General features: G+C 33.1%; 1 protein-coding gene across 1 annotated transcript in view; it reads left to right on the top strand.

Annotated features, from left to right (window-relative positions):
- The window catches only part of sowah (ankyrin repeat domain family member sosondowah), a 231,852-nt gene that overhangs the window by 189,977 nt on the left and 20,067 nt on the right, over positions 1-21,808 (top strand). Inside the window, exons 10-11 of the mRNA XM_085818190.1 lie at positions 8,493-8,552; positions 13,646-13,788. Of these exons, the coding sequence (XP_085674316.1) occupies positions 8,493-8,552; positions 13,646-13,788 (203 nt within the window). The remainder of the gene's footprint in view (positions 1-8,492; positions 8,553-13,645; positions 13,789-21,808) is intronic.

Below are 21,808 nucleotides of genomic sequence, written 5' to 3'. Positions count from 1 at the left end.
TTCGGAGTAAGCGTGATTTTTGGGTAACAATGGGCATCTTCCTCGGTATAACCACGGAAAATCAAATTGACTGTAATTATTGAATGTAAGGTTTCGATCAGGCTGATTTCACTTTTTGGTCGCTTTTTAACGAGAATGTTAGATGAGTTAATTACTTAAAGGCCTTTAACATTTTATAAAAGTTTTATATCTGAGCAAATTCATCAAGCATATTTTAGAGTGCAAAATAAGACGAAAAGCTTATTTTCCTGATCTTATTCCGTGTCGTCCGTGTGTTTGATTCATAAAAATAGTGTATCGTTCTTTCTGTTTTAAAGACCTTCTTTTAAATGCTTTTAATTTATTCTTAAATTATTTTAATAATCGGTAAATTTAATGTAATTCTAATTTTTCTGAATCATAAATTCAAAGAAAGGGTCTTGTGAAGTTTGTCCCCAGAGATCTTGCAGTACTGTGCTGTTCTGGAGCAGATTGTCCATCAAGTCAATTGCTGAAATATTCGAAAAACAGACATTCTTTTGAACATTTTAAATTTATTCTTAAGTTATTTTAATATATTTTAATAATCTGCAAATATATAGTAATTATGATCCTTCTGATTCATAAATTCAAAGAAAAGGTCTTCTAAAGTGTGTTCCTAGAAATCTCGCAGAAACTCTGCTGTTTTAAAGCACATTATCAATTGCTGGAAATATTCAAATTTTACACGTTATTTTATGTTTTGATAATGACATGTTAATGGATATTTCATTAGATAAAAGACAAAAATTGTTTTGTGAACTGTGAGCTGATTTTTTTATGGATTATTAATAATTTGATAAAATTTTGATTGCATTCAAGTAATTTCTTACCATTAAAACAAAGCTATGATAACCAACAAAAAGGCTTGTCTTAATTCGCAAGAAAATTTTGAAAAAATTTACTATAAAAGTAAAGCTTAAATGTCATGAACATTTTTAAAAATCAAATCAGCTTAAGTTATTAACCTGTAGTGACTGTGTAAAGTTTTTTCCGTTTAGTTATGGCAGTGGCGCCATCTCTTGGTATGATTTGAAAACACGGTAGTTTCCATCAGCCAGTATTGAATCACGGACCTTTGTGTTCATAAATGAGATCCGATCGTTAAATATATGTAGCATATCTGTTTAATAAGCGTATTGTTAAATACGCCATATCTTTTCTGCAAGCAAGCTACATCTGCCCAAAAGCATTCATAGTGAGTAGTTGCAATGCCAAATCGAGCAAATTTATGTTTTAGAACTGTGATAAAGTCAGCGCTTTGATTTTTTACTTGTTAAGATACAAACGAACTGAAGTTAGCACAATATGGTTCTTGAGATTGAATTATTAAATCATAGTGTTGCGGTATAAAATACTGAGATGTAAATTAAATCAGGAGCAGCTTTATACTACTACTTATTACTGGAACTTCTTTGTATTACTTAATTTCTTAAAGTACTGAGAACATTTTGCGTTTTTTTTTTTACATCTTTCATCCTCATTTTGATAAAATTGATAAGATTATTTTAGTGTTTGGGTGTATTATTTGTATGAATAGAAAGTTTTGTGAAAAGCTGTGTTCAAAGGTCTCAGATTTTCCGTCTTGAAATTATTTAAAATTTGAACATATCCTTCTGAAAAGATTTGCAAAGCCAGTATACCCCCTCCGTTCAAAAACGAAAAGACCTTCCTAGGAAATGGTATGCCCCTTGGTGATTTAAATCTTACTTACGAGTTGTTGTTTTTCTTTTTATCCATCCTCTGGATATGAAAGCTGTTTTCGTTTCACCCCGGCCATTTCATCTCCGGTAAGCCTACCGCATTGCGATTTTGACATCTTTCGATATTGTCTTTGTGAATTTCACTCTAATATGGAAAGGGTCCCATGGCACCTCCCGCTTCGTCTTCGTTGCCAAGAAAGGACGTGGACTATTCGATTCCCCGGGCGACGAATTCTAAACGAAGTGTCTTCGCTCTTCTGTTCGATCCATGTTTCGATAGAAAGAGACCAGTTCCATAGAAACAACTAAAAAAGCATGACTGTGTCTCATTGATAAATCGTCCCTTGTTTAGGGTTCATCTTCTGAAGATCCTAGCTGGATGAAGCACGGACAAGGAGTCCTGTTTTATATCCGGAATGGATCAGCTCACGCCCTTCTCTGAAGTTTTCCGATACATCTTCTATTCTTCTGGTTTTAGAAAAGCGTTCACTCTCTAGAGAAGAAATGATGATATTTATTTCTATTGTAAAGATAGATATGTTTTTTATTTCATGATGGCCTCGAAGATGGACATCCTTGCTGAAAAAACTCGCTTCGTAACACTATGTTGTATTTGTAAAATCCGTAATCTTGTTTTGATTAACAACCGAAACAACGCAGTTTAATTGTAACTAAATTTTCGCCTTGGTATACTTATCAATTTTCACTTACTTCGAAATACATTCGCATAAAGTTTCCATTTAGTAGAATAAATGTAAGTATCTGTTGTTGATTGATCAATCCTCAAACAGGATTTTCAGATTTAAAAAAAAAAGGGGGTGGGGGAGAAAATGCCAAATAAAGTTAAGCATGTTATTCTTTTTATCCCACTAAAAACTCCAGAACGGAAATCTTGCTATGTCTTGAAAAAAGATAACTACCGACGAAGGTTACAACAAGCATTTTTATTTTAACTAAACTGAACGAAACATGTCACAAACTAACTACCATTTATGGCTAAGTAACACAAAATAGTATGTACAAACAGATTGAATCAATTTCAACTACACGGCTAGTTCCTACTTGATTTCTAGACTTTATTTTTAAAAATATCCATTCCTCTATCTTTTATTGTAGGAGGCAATGTAACACGCTTAGTCAAGCTTTTCATTATTGAGACTTTTTGTTGTTTCTTTGGATGATCTTATAATTATCTACCAATATGAAAAAAAAAAGTAATAAAAATTCATTAAGATAACGGATGTAATAGATGGCTAGCTTGCGACTGATCGAAAAGCGCGCTGCAGTGCACAACAATCGGCTGCTATCTAGTGATCAACAGTTTGACTGTGCCATAATGATGTAAGCATATAGATGAACTGTCTGAAGAAATTTTAGTTTTATTTTCAAGTACGTTATTTAAAATGTTTTAAGCTTGATTTTAAATATACGAGTAGATCACTAATTTTACCCCCCCCCCCCCACAATCCCGGTGTTCTCTTCTTTCATATTTTTGATTACTAAATGGTAAGAATAAGTAGGTTTATAATAATGCTAAAATAGAATAAAAGTGAGTGGTTCCCAAACTGCGCGCGATGGTGCTATCCGGTTCCATAAGTGCCTTATAATGTTTCAGTGAAATATTCAAATTCTTTCATAGAAGTGACACTTAATCCACGTGATTTTAGAACCAAGCCATTCATGTGTTGTATTGTAGCTGTCACCTAAAATTACACGTCACGTATTAACACGTCACGTATGTCACGTATTAACAGCAGAGTTCATCTTCTTGATAACTGTTTAATCCGATGGTTTCCAAAGCCTGAAGCGCGGGGCTGTGAATAGCTTTTTTAGAGGTGCAGTATTCTAGAATCTTTATAGGAATGATATTTCGTCCACGTAGTTTTAGAAGTGGACCGCTTATGTGCTAGGACAAGAGGAACATGTACCAGGCATTGTATTACAACCATCGTTTTTGAAGAGCTACTTTAAGCATATTAACTATGGAAATTAAAGAGATGACGTTAAAAGTTCTCATAGTTTCAAGACATTCTCAAGGTCAAAACTTCATTTAAATTTTTCATCTGTAGAAGAAAATGTTATTCAGCTGTCTTTCGATAATATATTGAAATGAATTAAAGATCTATTTCGATAGCAGAGAACTACTTGACTTTTGCCTAAGATTGAAAGTTAAACAGTCTATGTGCCACGTCAAGTTTGTGCAAAGCTGGGCTTTTGTCGGTCTCATTTATAAAGCACAAATATCGTGAGAAAAATTAATGTGAGATAGAAAATGAGAATAATATATCCAATTTGATCCGAAGGTTTCAAAAAATATGCAGTGAAATAACGTTCACCATCCTTATTAATTACAATTCTTTTGTTCAATGATACAATTGTTTTAAAATGTAGTTATATAATATATTTGATAAAAATTGTTTCTGAATTTGAAATCCATGTCTCATTTACATAAGTGCTAATTCTTCCGGTTTTTCTTCGCATCTCACCATCTCCCGATAATTCGGTTTAGCTGATTATGGCAAAGCACACTAAGGCAATCTGCCTTCATGGAGGAATTTCTAAGGGAAGCTGGCTTGTGCACACGTTACACATGAGGGGAAAAAAAAAAAACGCCCATGCAACCAGCCCGTTCGCCTAGAATCGAACCCACGTCGGAACTACCCAGTGTTCAACGATTTTATCACTCTGCCGTTGGTGGGCTCGGTCCCCAAATAAATCAACAAATCTCTCGGTTTTTTATTATTAGTACCTTTTCTTTGCTAAGGAAAGTATTTCCTAATAGCAAATAAATTTTGTTGAATTAATGAAACTTAAATTGTGAAAATTCCATTTTCCCCATCCGTCCAATTCAACCAATATTTAATCTGTGAATATTTGTTTTTAATTTTGTTTTATGTCAATGTATGGTACACTAATAAATTTGTTTACACAACAGTTTTTATCCGTAGACTAATTATTTAATTATTAGTTTTATTTCCATCGTGTTTAAAAGTAGTGTAGTTTGATGAATTACAGCTTTCCTTCCCTACTCGGGATTTTCTCTGTACGAATTCTGTAAGAAGATTTCAAAATAAGATTAACGAAAGAATATAAAATTTAGAATACGTAATTAAACTTTAATGTTGCATGATCTAAAATTCACAAGTCAGAATCATATTATAAATAGTTGAATATCTTGAGTCATGCTTTATAAAGCGAATTTAAATCAATTTTAAAATTATGCCGCTTCGCAGTGCGAAAAATTCCTTGAAACTCCATGTGTTTTGCTCAAAAATCTTTCGCTTTTTGCATATTTTAAGGTTGCAACAATGCGTTATTATTATTTTTTTAATTTAACCAAAATGAATCGCAAACTGTTTGATACGCCTGTTCCACGGAGCCTTTTTGGGCACTGTGAAAAAATTTTGGTAAAAGTCTCGTGAACTGAAAGTGCTTGAAAACCATTGGTATAAGGAATATGCAGTGTGTTTCATACTGAATGGGACAAAAAGAAAAACATGGTACGAATTCTGTAATTGATATATTAAGTCGAAACTAATTATTTCTGAAACTACAATTATACACGTTTTATGTGGCAACAGCGAAAAATCTTCTGGTAAAGAAAATAGAGGCACTGTTACTCAAAATGGCGCCATCCATGCAGATGAATTCCATTGGAATACGCAAAAACATCATCGTTTATCATCGTTCAAAGACATTTTCGCACGAAATTCTGTAAAGAACCACCGTATCGTCAAAACATCGAACCGTGGATGAAGCAATTTCAGGACACGGGCTACTTGTGTAAGAAAACCAGCCCAGGACAAACAGCAGCCTAAGCCAAAGTGGTTGAAAAAAATCGTGAAACCTTTTTACGAAGTCCCACAAAACGCGTGGTGCGAGTTTTGAACTCGCTGTCCCTCATGTAACGATGTGGCATGAGTTGCGGAAACGTCTACAATTCCGGCTATATACTTTTTAAACGATGCAGGCGTTAAACCCTTTCAATAATCCCGTTGCATAAAGCCTTCTGTAAGAATTTACTGATAAGCCGGAGGTAGATGGCTTCGCGAAGAAACTTGGGTTTAGCGAATGAAGCCACTTTCCACGTTTCTGGCAAAGTTAATCGATATAATTTAAGATTTGGGGGCATGAAAAATCCGCATGGTGTAATGGAACATCAGCGTAATTCTCCAAAGGTGAAAGTTTTCTGCGCCATTTCCAACACTTGTGTTTTTGGTCCTTTCTTCTTTGTGAAAAACTCGATTAATGGTTGCATTTACCAAGACATGCTGTCAGAGTGAATGTTCTCGCCTTCATTCTTCAGCAAGACCATATTGACATAAAAAGTACACCATTCCCTGAACGATAGTCTATACCATCGCTACATTGGTCTTACTGGGTCAAGGAATATGCACTAATTCGCAATTTAACTTGCAAAAACTACAATTGCTTTGTTGTCCTCCGAGATCCTCAAATCTAACTTCTTGTGATTTTTTTCAATGAGGGTTTGTTAAAGACAAAGTGTTCGGGCCTCCATTTCCTAGAACTTGCAACAACTGAAGCAGCGGATAACTGAAATGCTTTAAATATTGACAAAGGATATTTTATCTTGAGTGTGGCAGGAATTGGAATACCGCATAGATATTTGCCGTGTCACTGGATGGGCACATCATAGAACATCTATAGAAACTTTAATAAGTATTTCACTGTAAATTTGATTTACCAAAATAAAGTAGTTACAAGTATGCTTTATTTTTGTACCGTTCAGTGTGAAGTACCCTGTATATATGCATCATAAGATGGATCATCCAATTCAACCAGTATTTAATCATGGAAGACTTTCTGAGAAATACATGACTGTAGTTGCTTTGCAAACATAAGAAAAGTAAGGCTTTATTTAAAAAAAAAAAAAAAAAAAATTAGAAGTGTCGGGACCCTATGGAAGGCTGTCAAGAAAGGTAAACAAAAATAAGTAAAATAGTAAATGATTAATAATCGAGATGAAGTAAAATTTGAAGAGCTAAACAAGGTATTAATGACAGATAGTTAAGTAATAAATTAAAATTCCGAAGCGTATCTTACTTGGGATTATGACTGGAATTCGTTGTCAAGAATGAAGTTTGGGATGAATTTATTAGGATTGGTTACAGCAAAACACACTTTCCGGCACAATGTGTCCGGTCTAGACACACCTAAAAATTTCCTTCCGTACGCACAGAAAAATTGAATGAAAAAGGATTTATAAGTTACTATAGGTTATTCTGAACCTTCTTTATTTATAGTAGATGGCAGCTCAGCACAAACCAGTCCATATATTTTAGCCATGTTCTAAGACCCTCATTTTTCAAAGAAATCTTCCAGATTTTTTTAGGGTATAAAAGGTTTGGTTTGGTTTTATTAGATTACGGCAAAGCACTCGAGTGCTGTCTGCCTAAAGGGAGGGATGCCTTCGTGGAGGACTTTCTAAGGGAAACTGGCTTGTATACACGTTACACACGGGGAAAAGCACGAAAACACTCATGCAGCCAGCCCGTTCGCGGGATTCGAATCTCGGAACGAACTACCAGTGTTCAGCGACGTTACCGCTGGTCCGCTGGTGGCCCAGGGTATAAAAGGAGTTGTTTTAAAAGAAATTTATATGTTATTTTTCGGGCTGTATGCTAATATGCTTATTCTATACTAGTTTTAAATTTTTACCTTGAAATCTTGCCTAAAATCAAACGGCGAATACCGATAATTTAGGACAACTGAGAGTCTGTATTCTTTGTTTCTCCGCATCTCATCGGTCAGTTCATTGAGCACTCGAAGCTCGAAGCTCTGTTCAATCAGTGGGCCACTTTGAGCACACCCACAGAATTAAAACGATAAGTGCTGTCTTCACAAAATTTTACTTGTGTACTCCTCTAGGCCTAATTAGACTGCCTACATTAAATTTTTTTTTTTTTTTTTTAATCAAAACTCCGTCTTTGGTAGCGTGCCGGAAAGGGTTAAGAGAAGGAATGCCTTCGTGAAGCATGTTTTAAGAGAAATTTACCCATGCTTACGTAACATATTGAAAATAATCACTAAAATACCTATAAAGTTAGCCAGTTCGACGGGATTCGAACCCGTGTCGGACCAGTAATCAGCTGTTTTATGTACTCAACCACTTGTACATTTTTGAAAATTAGCAATATTACAGGCGCTAGAATGCACGATGACATCTGAGAAAAAGGTATAAATCCATTGTGTAGACGAAGCTACAATGAAATATTATCATCTTAATTTCAAGCAATAAACTTCATAGTTTCATAACCGCTGTTATATTTATTTTTTCAAATTACATTTTTACGGAACCGTATACTCTTATTAACATAACACAGTTTTAAAAAGATGTTTGCTATCACTCTAAAAAAGATTGTCTAATGAAACAGTATTTTCATCTTTGCGTGTTGTTTAATATGGTTTAAAGTTATCTTTTTTTGGACAGTTAATTTTCAAAAATGTACAAGTGATTGAGTACATAAAACAGCTGATTACTGGTAGTCCGACAGGTAATAAGAAAAATTATCAAATGGTATGAAATAGAATTTTATTCAGATAATCTTGTAATTTGTGAAATTATTATTTATATTTATGTGTTTTCCTCTAATCTACTGCCTTCTGAACTAAATCTACTGCCTTCTGAACTTAATCTACTGCCTTCTGAACTTAATCTACTGCCTTCTGAACTTAATCTACTGCCTTCTGAACTAAAATGAATTAGCTGGTGCCCTTAATTGAAATTTCAAATACATTTCTTTTCAATAGGTTTCCTAACTTTGTTTCCTTCGCTGACATATCCAGTCGTTTTATGTGGTAAAGCAGTAAGTAAGTAAAGGCTATTTGCGTAGTTTTTTTTTTTTTTTTTTTATTTTATTTTTTTTTTTTTTTTATTATTAGTGTACGTAAAAAAAACTGCATTTTTATGAATAATGTTTCCTGTATGTCAGTTGCACAGCTGATAAAATCAATCCTTCTGTAATCTTCTGGATGGATAAGTGCCTAAAACAACCAGTCAGAATAGTGCTTTATGTTCTGTAACAAAAATTGCTTTGCTTATTATTCGCTTTATTTTTGCTGTCCAAGTGTAAATTTAAAAAAAAATCTGATGTGGACACAACATGATTTCCTCGTGTGGCTTATTAAAAAATACACACGTTTTGCCGCATTTTATTTAAACTTATTTGCTGGAATTTCATTAGTAATATATTTCTCATTCAATTAAATGACTTCGTGGCAAGGCAAAAATACGTAAAATCTCTAAACATCTTCATTAAAAATTGCAAAATACAGAAAAACACAAAACACCAAATACTGTTAAAAACAGTTTTAAAAAAAACTTACAATTTAAAATTATTCGTGCACAAAAAGCAAGCAATTCAGTCAGCGGGCACGAAGACAGATTTTTCGGTGCACAAAACTGAAAGTTTACTTTTGGTCCCACTCGCCAAAAAGATACTGAAGTTGGTTCAGAAACTGACTTAATTCACTATTCTACTAAATAACTACCTAGTTTCAAATATAAACAAATGCCGGTTTCGTTAGGCTTAGTCGCACTTAAACAACTTTCAAATTCTTGATAATTCTACAACTATTGCATTGAGGTTAATTAAAGGCATAAAAACCTTAACCGGAATATAAGAACAACATAATTCAACCACTTTTAAAGCAAAAAATGCATAATTTACTAATATATAAGAATAAAAAAAAACTGAACTCCCTGAGCTGTGTAGCAGAAGGAGTATATATATGTAAGATAAAAATGTATGAATCAGAATTATAATATAATTATAAATATTAATTCTTCCTCTCTATTCTAAAATCGTAATAACTTGTCTGCATTGCGTCATTCAAATTAATTATGCGATCTTACGTAACTGTTAATACCAGATGCCTCTTGACAACCAATCACCGAATTGTAAACCAAAACTTTTCTCTTCGCGTGCTTCCATCTTTCATAACGACGCACTTCACCTCTTGCTCTCTACAGTACTAAGATGTAATTTCGCTGGCTTGCTTTCTATCCCAACAACATCAAAAATGCAAATCTTCTGTGGAAAGGCACGACTAGAGTGCCAAGTGATTGTGGCCACAAATATCAATTGGAAATAAAAATGGAATTAAAACTGCCTCGACTGCCAAGTTCTTTAAATACTACGCAATCAAAATTCTTCTTCAATATGGATCTAAGCACGCATCCACAGTGTTCCGGCTTTTCCTTGTGCTTTTAATATTACATATATATATATATAAATGTTGTATGATCTTAAATTCATTTAGTGCGAAAACAAGTTACTACTACTTGCGCAATTGCTCCAAAGTTAGTTAAAAATAATTTATTTCCTAAACAATATTGATTAATTGATTATATTATCTCCTAAGTTTAATTAAAGTAGAATTATTTTAAAGAGTGAATCCATATTGCTTAGTTATAATTTGAAAGATGTTTTGAAGTAACTTGAAAGTAAAATGTTAATAATGTTTTAACGGGGACTGGAATTAAATCATCATGAAGAACAAAATTTCAATTGTAAAAGGAAAATTAAATCCAAAACATGTAATCATTGTCATTGATCGGAAATTAGTTGACTTTTCAAGGGGAACAAACCAACTCCCGTTCAATGAACAATAATTAATAAAAATACGTAAATACGTCAAATTATAACTAAGCAATATGGATTCATACTTTAATTAAACTTAGGAGATAATATAATCAATTAATCAATATTGTTTAGGAAACAAATTATTATTATATATATATATATATATACCTTTGGTGCGGCCGATTGCAACCAAAAAGGGGGATGCACAACTGCATGTTATAGCAATCCCATGTACATAATTTTAACGTTCTGAAGCTATTCCTTTTTGAGTTGTGTGAGATATATACATATGTACATGCAGATGTCACGAAAAAAAACTCTTCTGAATCCATTTTACAATCCGTTTTGGATAAAAAAGTCCTTTATTATATTCGTACGTACAGATGTCATGCAGAAACATCGCTCAAATGGATTCGAGAGCGGTCAAAATGCATATTTTCATTGTCATATGATACCCGAAAGTTTTCACGATTACAATACTTCCTCTACTTTGTACAAGGAAGTAAAAAAGCGTTAAGAGTAGCACAAAAGTTTAAAGATAACTGCCGGTACACATTAACATTATATTCTAATGAATTCTAATTTTATTGGTTTCCTCTGTAATTCCATTCAAGAGAACTCAAAATATTTGAGTAATTAATTCATATTATTCAATGTTTAATGTGTAGTAATGAATAATTTAGTTAAATTGTGAAATTTCAATGTTTTTTAAATATGTCGAAGGAAACCTCATTCCAGATGTTTATTCTTTTCAATAAGTGGATTTATTTTACTGGAAAAGTACTTATTTAAAATACCTGAGGCGATTTAATGTGCTTGAGAAATTAAATGACAACATATGAAAGTGTTAGTTACGACATTAGAGATAATTCTAAACGAGCTGCAGAAACAATTTGGCTGTAAAATTAACAACACACCAACCTCAATCAAATCTGAAAGTCGCTTCAAATTTTAATAAAAACGAGCCACGGACGTCCTGAATCCAACGGTATGCTCCGCTAAGCTCTACACCCAGCCGTTCCGGAGAAGATGAGGTTACAAACAAACAAACAGACGCGCACAGATTTTAATAGTATAGAACTGTCTAAAAGATGGTGATCAGAAAAGCTACCAGCACTTTTACGAACTAGAGCATATAGTTAAAAACTGTTGATAAAAAATACGAAGCAACAACAGATAGGTTAATTTTTGTCAAAGTTAAAAATTTCATCTGGTACGTAATTATATAAAAAAAATATATTTGTATAATTTTTTTTCTAATTTCAGTATTGCGCTAATAGTTTAATTTTAGCTTTAAATTTTAATTATTATTCTGGGTATTAATTATTAAATTAATTGTCAGTTATTATCTCACTAGATGCAGTGTAAAGTTGATATTACTATTTGCATTAACAAACCACTGTCTGTTAAATCCAGGCGCTTAATAAACTCAATTCAAAAAACGGAAAAGGTTTCAATAAGTGGCAGATACTCTAAATCTTAAATTAGTAACTAATCCATAACAAAAATTTGGATAATTTTCACTTTTTATTGGCGACTATTATAAACCTATGATCAGTGATTTACAATACAGTAAGACCCCGCTTAACGCGGGGGATACGTTCCATCAAAGTAGAGCGTAATGCGAAACAGCGCTAAACGAGGCTATCTTAACATGTAAATAATGGGGTTAGGGGAAGATGGATAGGAAATCGGTTAGGTATTAAATTTAATATTTTTTAATAAAAATAAAACCAAACATTTATTTCTTACAAAAATAAAAACAATATAAACGAATATACTTATAAAAACATAAAATTCTCAGTCAGATCATTCAGTCTATTCTGTGTTTCCAATTTTCTGCCTTTTTGTCAAGAAGGCATTATGATAGATTAGCTGAATGGCATATTGCGTTCAATTTCGTCGTCAATCCATATAGACAGTTGTTTTACCATTTCCTCTATAATGTTATTTCTAGAACGGGTAATTCTAGTTGCAGAGCTTGACGCAGTTGCTGATGACAGACAGTATTTTTTCTTTATTCTTAAGAATTGTTCTTATTGTTGAAGTTGCCAAATTCAATGCAGCACTAATTTGAGATTGACGTTCACCGGAATCTAATCTTCTAATCACTTGCATTTTAATTTCCAGTGAAATGCTTTTTCTGGTTGCTTTCTTTTCTTGTTTTTTATTATCACCCATAATAAAAACTAAAGATCATAATATTTGTCACTCTATTAATCGTTATAGTATTATATAAATTTATACTTACAATAATGTCAACAAATGTTTCAAATGATAAAAATGCGTCCGTACAGCACCGCACCAAACAAGAAACACAACTACACTGTTTCGGACATGTTATTTGAAAATCTCGCGCTGCGAACAATTTCGGGGAATCCCTGGGTTGAAATAAATAGCGCTAAACCGAAACAGCGCTAAACGAAACAGCGTTAAGCGGGGTCTTACTGTAGTTTATTTCAATTCTAAAACTGCTTCTGCCATTAAACTGGAATCAACATTCGAAGATTTGACTGATTTATATAATTTTATATACATTAATAAAAAAAAAATCTGAAAGCTTTCAGATTTTACATTGTGTGCAAAGGGACCGTTTTTTCAACCTTTTGTATGTTACTTTCCAGATACCCATATTCGGTGGAAGATTACATTATTCAAAATTTGATGGCTCTAGATACTGTTGTTTTATCACAATGAAGAAACATACATACATTTATGCAGATTCTTCGTTATTTAATTTCTTTAAAATAACACAGGGCGGTAACATTTGGTGGCAACAATTTGAGAAGTGAACCATATTTAAAGTTTTTGACGCAAAATGCCGAAACGAAATTAATCGCCCTTTGATCTAAAAATTTACATATTTGAAAATTAATATAATGTATTTAAATTTATGATATTTTTAAACTTTTTTTTCAGTTTTTTAAAAATCTAGCGTCGAGATTGTAATGTGAAATTTTCAGACGGCATATTTTTATAATTATTTTATGTATATCAGTTTGTATATTGATTTTGTTATTGAAATAACTGCTTACATGTTTTTGATAGGAAGAAATTATCATAACTAGTTATTATCTTTTAACTTTATCACCAAGTACGTCTTTCCTATTTCTAAAGCAGGAAAAATATTTAATAATTAATTTAAAACATGCATCATTTAAAACTTTAAAATTTTAAAGCTTTTAATTTAACATTATGTCTGCTGTTTTATAAGAATACTTGAAACAATTTGGAAAGAAATAGAACTCTTGTGATATTTAATATATTATGTTGCAAATTGACTTGTAAGTCATAATTGCTTGTTTTCTGTATTCCCAGCCGGTCGGAAAGATAAAGATCCCGGACTGGTACGCATGGGTTCTCTGAACAGCAAAACCAAGAAAACATCTGTCCTTTATTCTGGAGGTAGAGCTATTACACGGATGAAAAGTTGGGGCTCTGCTGACAATATACAAGATAGAGTAAGTATATATTTTGCTTTTTTTCCTCCAAAATAGATCCACTAGTATCAATGTTATCTTATTTAGCGTCTCAGAGCTAGCATGGAAACAAGACTTAAAAATTTGAACCTCATGTGGATTTGTTTTGAAATACAGTAAGACCCCGCTTAACGCGGGGGATATGTTCCATCGAAGTAGAGCGTAATGCGAAACAGCGCTAAGCGAGGCTATCTTAACATGTAAATAATGGGGTTAGGGGAAGACGGATAAAAAGTGGTTAGGCATTAAATTTAATAATGTTTTTTTAATAAAAATAAAATCAAACATTTATTTCTTACAAAAATAAAAACAATATAAACGCATATACTTTTAAAAACAAATAAAATTCTCAGTCAGATCATTCAGTCTATTCTGGGTTTCCAATTTTGTGCCTTTTTGTCAAGAAGGCATTATGATAGATTGGCTTAATGGCATATTGCGTTCAATTTCGTCGTCAATCCATATAGACAGTCGTTTTTCCATTTCCTCTATAATGTTATTTCTAGAACGGGTAATTCTAGTTGCAGAGCTTGACGTAGTTGCAGTTGCCGATGACAGTATTTTTTCTTTATTCTTAAGAATTGTCCTTATTGTTGAAGTTGCCAAAATCAATGCAGCACTAATTCGAGATTGACGTTCACCAGAATCTAATCTTCTAATCACTTGCATTTGAGTTTCCAGTGAAATGCTTTTTCTGGTTGCTTTCTTTTCTTGTGTTTTACTCGTATTATCACCCATGATAAAAACTAAAGATCATAATATTTGTCACTGTATTATTAATCGTTATAGTATTATATATCAAATTTACAATAATGTCAACAAATGTTGTTTCAAATGATAAAAAGCAAGAAACACAACTACACTGTTTCGGATATGTTATTTGGAAACCTAGCGCTGCGCACAATTTCGGAGAATCCCCGGGTTGAAATAAAAGAGCGCTAAACCGAAACAGCGCTAAACGAAACAGCGTTAAGCGGGGTCTTACTGTATTAAGATTCTTTTTGCAAATGGTACAGATCTGAACTTCCTTTTTTGATACATACCACTCAGCTGTTCGGCATTTTTAAGTGTTATTTCTAGGCAAAAAAGTATATTAATGACCTCATTGGTTGTGTTTACTGTTGCTAATATTTTTAACTACCAAACAGAAAGGAAAAAGCAACAGCTGTTGTGGGTCTTGGAGGATCCTTTGGGCTTGATTCTTTACTAAGCGATTAAGATGATTATTACTTTAAGGTGGTTATTACTAAGGACATTAATTGCTCATGTTTTGGTGAAAAATAATATTTTTTATCTCCTCCCCCCTTCTTTCAGTTTAACTAATTACTTTTCATCAATGTTTTTGGACTTTAGATCTAAATAGATCTGAATACACTGTTTAGAGCACATCAATATATGTATAGATACATTGTAACTAAGAATTGATGCAATTGTATTGAAAACATGGACTGCAATTGGTCTTGCTGTTAAATATTTTGCAATAATGTTATGCCTTTTTTTAACTTGTTCTAAATATTGCAGGACATGTGGCAACACATGGGTAAATTCAATAAAAGCCCTGTTATCTGGCAACTAATTGTTCGTCTCATCCGATCATCCGGCACACGTGTATCTATAATGAGTGTTATCTGAGGAGACCACAAGCTTACCATTCAGAAAGAATCGAAAGCGTTTAGTAATTTCTTCGAGTCAGTATCTTATGGTTGAATGTTATGTAGCAAATTTCTGTTGAAGAAAGGAAAAACATTGGTAGGCCAATGATTAACCACTTGGAGCTGCTAGACTCGGTCCAAAGTATGTTCCTTCTAAGAATTTTCTAATCACATTTTCTGAAGATGACCGGACTCGTTAAAGCAGGGGAAGATGTTTAACCCCTTCTTCGTGCTTTAACGATTCTGTGATGAAGATTTTATCCCAAACATAAACATCACGAGCCAGGCTCGTGAAAAGAAAGCTGAGCCAAACATGAACATCACGAGTCAGGCTTGTGGACATCAACATCGTAATTTCACGATCGTAAGCGAACGTTAGTTCCTATCAGTACACCACAAGAGTTAGTCGCGATTCTCATAATTGCTGTTACAAAGCAGTTTAGTAAGTAAAATTTAACAAAACCCTACAAAATGCAAAATGCAAATGATTTAAGTGAAAGCAGTGATAGTGAATTGGGTGCTACTTTGGTAGACGGTTGCACGGATTTTGGCGATTTTCCTTTGGCGAGTAATACAACTTATGGTAAACCCATTGCTGGATAAGTTATTTATGGTAACCGATACTTTGTTGTCATTTTATTTTAAAAATAATACGTTTGTTTTATTGTGCATAAGTTCCGTGTTTAAAATATTATTTATGGCTTTTAAATATTAAAAATCAATTTAATTTTGCATTTTTATTTGAAATAAAAATTTTATTGTTTATCATATTTTACGAAATTTTATGTTGTGGATGATGTAATCAATGACGTCACCTCACTTTAAAAGTAATTCGTTTTAATATGTATAAATTTAATCTATTGTTTTAAACATTATTTATGGCTGTTAAATATTAAAATACAATTTAATTTTGCATTTTTTTAAAAAATGATTTTATTATGTATGAATTTTTAAATAATTTTATTTCGAGCCGTGATGTAATAAGCTCTCTGATTGGTTATAGAATATTTGTGCATTAACGAGCTGTAATCAGCTCCCTGATTGGTTACTGACAATTTGTGCATTTCCGCGCCGTTTTAAAATTTAATTCATATCTTCGAATTCTAAATTATCTAAATTATGATTCTGATTTTTTTTGTGGTACTTACCAATAAACAACAGGTTAAATACTCAAAAAAATGTAAGTACATATTTTTCTTTTATTTTATAATTGTATACTTCAATTTTTGTTAAAAAAATTGATACTCTATTTTCAGAAATTGCTGAGATAATTATTTTCCATATGTTTTAATGTTAATTATATTCTATATAACGTATTTTAAAGTATTTGAATTTAAAAATATTCTAATTCTTTTAAATGTTGGTATGATGGTTTTTAATTCGATATTCAATTTCAGTAATATTTTAATCTAATTAAACGTTGGCCCAATGTTTTTATAGCGGTGTTTTTATTCTCTTCTTTGCTATATGAAAGTAATAATAACCTTACTTTAGTATTTTATACTCATAGTAAATGTATTTATTTACATTTGCCTGCCATCTTAAAAAAAACGACATTTTCAACAAAAAATTAATCCATTACTTTTAATGATATTTATTTATTTATTTATTTTTTTAAGTTTCGAATACTTTACTATGCGTAAAAACAGCGTTTTTTCAAGATGGCTGACGTTTGTAAAAATCGCGCCAACAATTCCGCCAACGTAAATCACCAAAAATCCGTGCAACGTCTACCAAAGTAGCACCGTGACGTGCTTGCACCAACCAGAAAGCGTCAAAGGCGTTTGGTTGTAGTTGAGAGTAGTGAAGTCGGAAGGTACGACGCGTCAGTCATGGATTTGGGAAAAAGTAAAAAACACACTAATAGTTTGGAAGTATTCTGAAACTACGAAAGGCAGAAGGATTAAGTTTATTTCCACGCCAGCAATATCCGCAGAACTGACTACAACACAGGCATTTACGTTTCTACTCGTATTGTGTGTTCTTAAGCATCAGTCTGGCTTGGACACTTGGGTCCAAGTTTCGTTGAGGTAAATAGCACGGGAAGGGGTTAAGGGAGTCAACTATCAGTTAATTGTAGAAAATCTTGCTGGTATCAAATGAAACGGCAAGTAACGATGAAGAAGCTATTACTTAGTGGGAAGTTGCCGAAACATTCGATCAGACTCAAAACCATCTTATGCCAGAGGCAGGAATTTCCTCCGCTCTTGAAAAAAGTTAGATTAGATTATGTTCACCTCTTTGTGAAAAGGGCTGGAAATCAAACTCTACACAATAACTATCATAAATATTTTACTTTTGCTCCAAAATACAAACTCCAAACACAACATGAATATTACATCTTTAGAACACAATTATAATAAACAAATCGCATGTTGCCACAACTCTGAAACAAAATCACAGAAAATTTCATTCATTTAAAAGTAGAAATAAATTATTTTTAGCTTTTTATGAATAGCAGAAGCGCGCTCTTTCGGCGAGCAGTATGTAATAACAGATTAGGTTATTTGAATGACAAAGCATACGAAAACCATCTGCGTAAGGAGAAGGATGCTTTCTTGAAGAATTTGCTAAGGAAAATTGGCGTTCCTCGTTACACATAGAGAAAAACCATGAAGGCATTCATGCAGCCAGCTCCTTCGCTTAAGCTCAAACCAGGGTCAAACTAACAGTGCTACTCAACGGTCTTAACTACGCTTTTAATAAAGAGGACTTTGATCGCCTTTGAAACTGACAGAGTTTTATTCAAAAATTTATGTTAAACTAAAGCTGCTTTTTTGCCCAATTTTAAATTTCAAGTTTTTGTATATCCTTCTCCTCCCTCCCTTTTTTTTTTTTTTTTTTTTTTTTTTTTTTCCAATTTGATATCTAACTTTGAACTGTATGGATGTTTAAGCTTCTGTAACACAGTCTTTTTTTCGTGATTTTGATTTAACGTGATTTGAAGGAGAGACTTCAATTATCTTTCTATGCGGTAAATAATAATCAAAATCCGTATAAACGGCGCTAAAATTTTAGATATTCAAGAATGATTTTTTATTCTTTCCCTCTGCCTTGACTCATGAAGGTAGCATACAGTAATAAATAAACTTGTTTTATTAATGGTCTAATTATATACATATTTACATCTAGCTGTATGCTCAGGAATCATGATCACATCGCTCGCATTCTTGCTGCGTCTCTCTCTATCCTATCTCTATAGCTCTCTCTATCTATCAAACCTTTTTTTTTTTTTTTTTCCATGATTTTGATTTAACGTGATTTGAAGGGGAGACTTCAATTATCTTTCTATGCGATAAAGAATAATCAAAAACCGTACAAACGACGCTAAAATTTTAGATATTCAAGAATGATCTGTTAGTTTTTCCCTCTGCCTTGACTCATGAAGGTAGCGTACAGTAATAAATAAACTTGGTTTATTAATGGTCTAATTATATACATATTTACATCTAGCTGTATGTAGAGGAATCATGATCGCATCGCTCGCGGTCTTCTTGCTGCGTCTCTCTCTATCCTGCGGTCTCTAACGGCGACTTTTTCACAATGCGATCTATCGGCGGATTACAGATCTAAAACTTGGACGTTAGGTTAATCTTTGGATTATGGTAACTTGGCGAAAATTTGGCGACCAACCCCGCTACAGCAACCTGCTAGTTTTTGTTTGGACGCCATTTTGTTTTCAAAGTAAAGGCTTTTTTTTTTTTTTTTTCTCAAAATTTTTTCCAACAATCTGCTAGCCGAATTACGCATATGCTAGAATTTTTATGGAACAAAAATTCTTAATCATGACGAAGATTATGTGCGAAATTAGGAGAAAGTGCAGAATCGCAAACTGCTTGCCGCGTTTTTAAGAATTGCACATACACGGTATCATCCATGTACACGTCGACCTATTTTCACTTAAAAAAAAACATCTCCGAATTGCACAAAAATGCCATTGCGCACACTCTTGACTTTATCCATGTACACTGCTAAAGTCCTAGCTTGTAATCTTTATCGCCTTACCAAAATGTCGCCAAACTACCTGTTACCATATTCCAAAGATTAGCCGGACCTTAATATACGAAAGAGACAGTTTCGTTTTCTGCTTATTAGAAATTATCCAACATTATGATTAGGGTAAGAAAAATCTATTTGAAATGTGATTAATAAAACATTTAGAATTGAAACTATCAGAAAGCCTCTTGAAGCTTATAACGCACATAAAGCTTTTTTTCTTTTTTTAAAAGAAAAGTCATTGGGATTTCTTCTAACATATAAAGACAAAATGAAAACCATGAGTAGTGCACATGCTAAGGATAGAAATTTTAAAAAAATCCAGGTTACTTAGTACCTTCGCTGAAATTCCTTAAAATTAATGTTGCCTGTACATTTTCAAAATCTAAACTCCGAAAATGTGACTCCAGAAATTGCAACAAAATGTTTTAATATTTTCTTCCCTTCACTTCCCCCTGATTAGGAATATTTTCTTTTTCAGAGTTAAATTTAAAAGAAATTTTTTAAAAAGACTTCTTTGAACCCTGTTAGATCAAAATCTATTGTGTAAAAAGGTGATTTCCCCTGTCTTGGAAACCGTGTTAAATCGAAACTGCATCGAAAAAATACATGTAAAATTAGAAATGGGTAACATCTATGACAATCATTAGATCATTGTTTAATTTCGAATACTTCATGAAACAAAGTCATGGGCAAAGAATAAATCTTTGTCATATATAACGGCATTTTTTAAAGGTTTTTTTATTTTCTAAATAAACCAATAAACAAAAATGTATTATGTGCATGCATATATGCTTCTGTTACTGTTACAATAATATGTGTAGAAAGAGGATTGATTCGATTATTGGATGCCGATGAACTCATTTTGCCTGTAGATGTTGTCAGCTTTTAACATTCGAGTCAAAAAGATTTGCCATCGTTTTTCCAAGGATCGTAGAATAGAAGCCCGGAACTGTCGGCCGATAAATCAACGCCGAGTTTGATTCGCATTTCATCGGGAATCGAAGCCGACGCCGACTCATTAGCTAAAGCGAATTCGATAAGTGCTACCGTTAGAAAAAGAAAAAAAAAAAAAAAGGAAGAAGAAAAGAGAAGCAAAGAAGGTGAAAAACAGTCATTCAAAAGACGCGGATAAAAGGAGAGACAAAAAAGGGGGAAAAAATATCAGGAGAGAATAGAATGAAGCGATATCCGAGTAAAGAAAATCAAAGTTGGCGGGAAAAGGGGGAGGTGTGGAATATGCAAATGAGACCTTGCGATGCAACACCGGGGTCGAGGCTAATGAATTTTTCATGGATCTCCTTTCTCTTGCGCGAAGATATGGCGAAAAGAAAACTCCAGGGAGGACTGTAAAAAAGAGGCGCTAAGAAAAGGCGCGGTAATCATTATAGGCTGGAAGGAAGGTCCAGACAGAGATTAATGGCGACCGAACAATCTGGCGGCCGCAAAAACAGCCTCGCTTTTTCGCTCGTTGTTTCGGGGGGCCGGTAGTTATCTGGTCGAGCAAGCCTTTACAGCCCAAACACGGCAAGCCTAATCAATGACCCCCCTCTCCCGCTTTATTCCTTTTCTCTCTTTTTTTTCCGTCGTCTTTTTCTTCCCCCCCTCTTCTTTATCTTTGTCCTTTGTTCTTCCTGGCATTCTTTCTTCTCGACGAGCGAAGGAAATGTTTTACGCTGTTGTTGACAAAGTGTATTCCATCTACTCCTTGCCTGTTTAGTTTTGTTTATTTTCGAATTTTTTTTAAGGAAGGGATATAATTATCCATGTCCGACGAAGAATATGACAAAACTTTTGACCTGCCATTCAGAATTAATGGATGAAATTTATTGTCTGCAATAAAATACCCGTTTCAGTGGTCCAGTGTTAAGAGTGAAAATGCTTACTTTTAGCTTACGAATTTAGCTGTTATATGAAACTACATTTATTAAAGATCGTTAAGATTAAATTATAGATAACACTGAACAATAACAAAATAATATCCTCCCCCTCCTTTAATTTTTACAAATAATATAGAACTCAAATACATAAACATGAAAGTGTCGGGGACGGTTACTCAAGTTAATTAGGATTTCTCTACAGTAATTGCTTTTTACTCCTTATTGAATTGACTAAAATGCTTCATAAGAATAAGTTCTTTGAGTATCAGCATTGGTTCATAATCCCTTCTATTCGCGGAAATTTTTGGCCTGACTAGAATTGCCAGTTTGGCTTTACCTTATAACTCGAGTAAAGACGAAACACCTTCGTATTTACGTATTTTTATTAATTATTGTTCATTGAACGGGAGTTGGTTTGTTCCCCTTGAAAAGTCAACTAATTTCCGATCAATGACAATGATTACATGTTTTTAA

This window comes from Stegodyphus dumicola, chromosome 6, assembly GCF_044657685.1.
Source record: "Stegodyphus dumicola isolate Sdum_Otavi_A_Nest chromosome 6, ASM4465768v1".
In the NCBI taxonomy this organism is placed as follows: domain Eukaryota; kingdom Metazoa; phylum Arthropoda; class Arachnida; order Araneae; family Eresidae; genus Stegodyphus; species Stegodyphus dumicola.
Note: the sequence above shows the minus strand (reverse complement) of the source record. Positions and strands in the feature narration are given on the sequence as shown.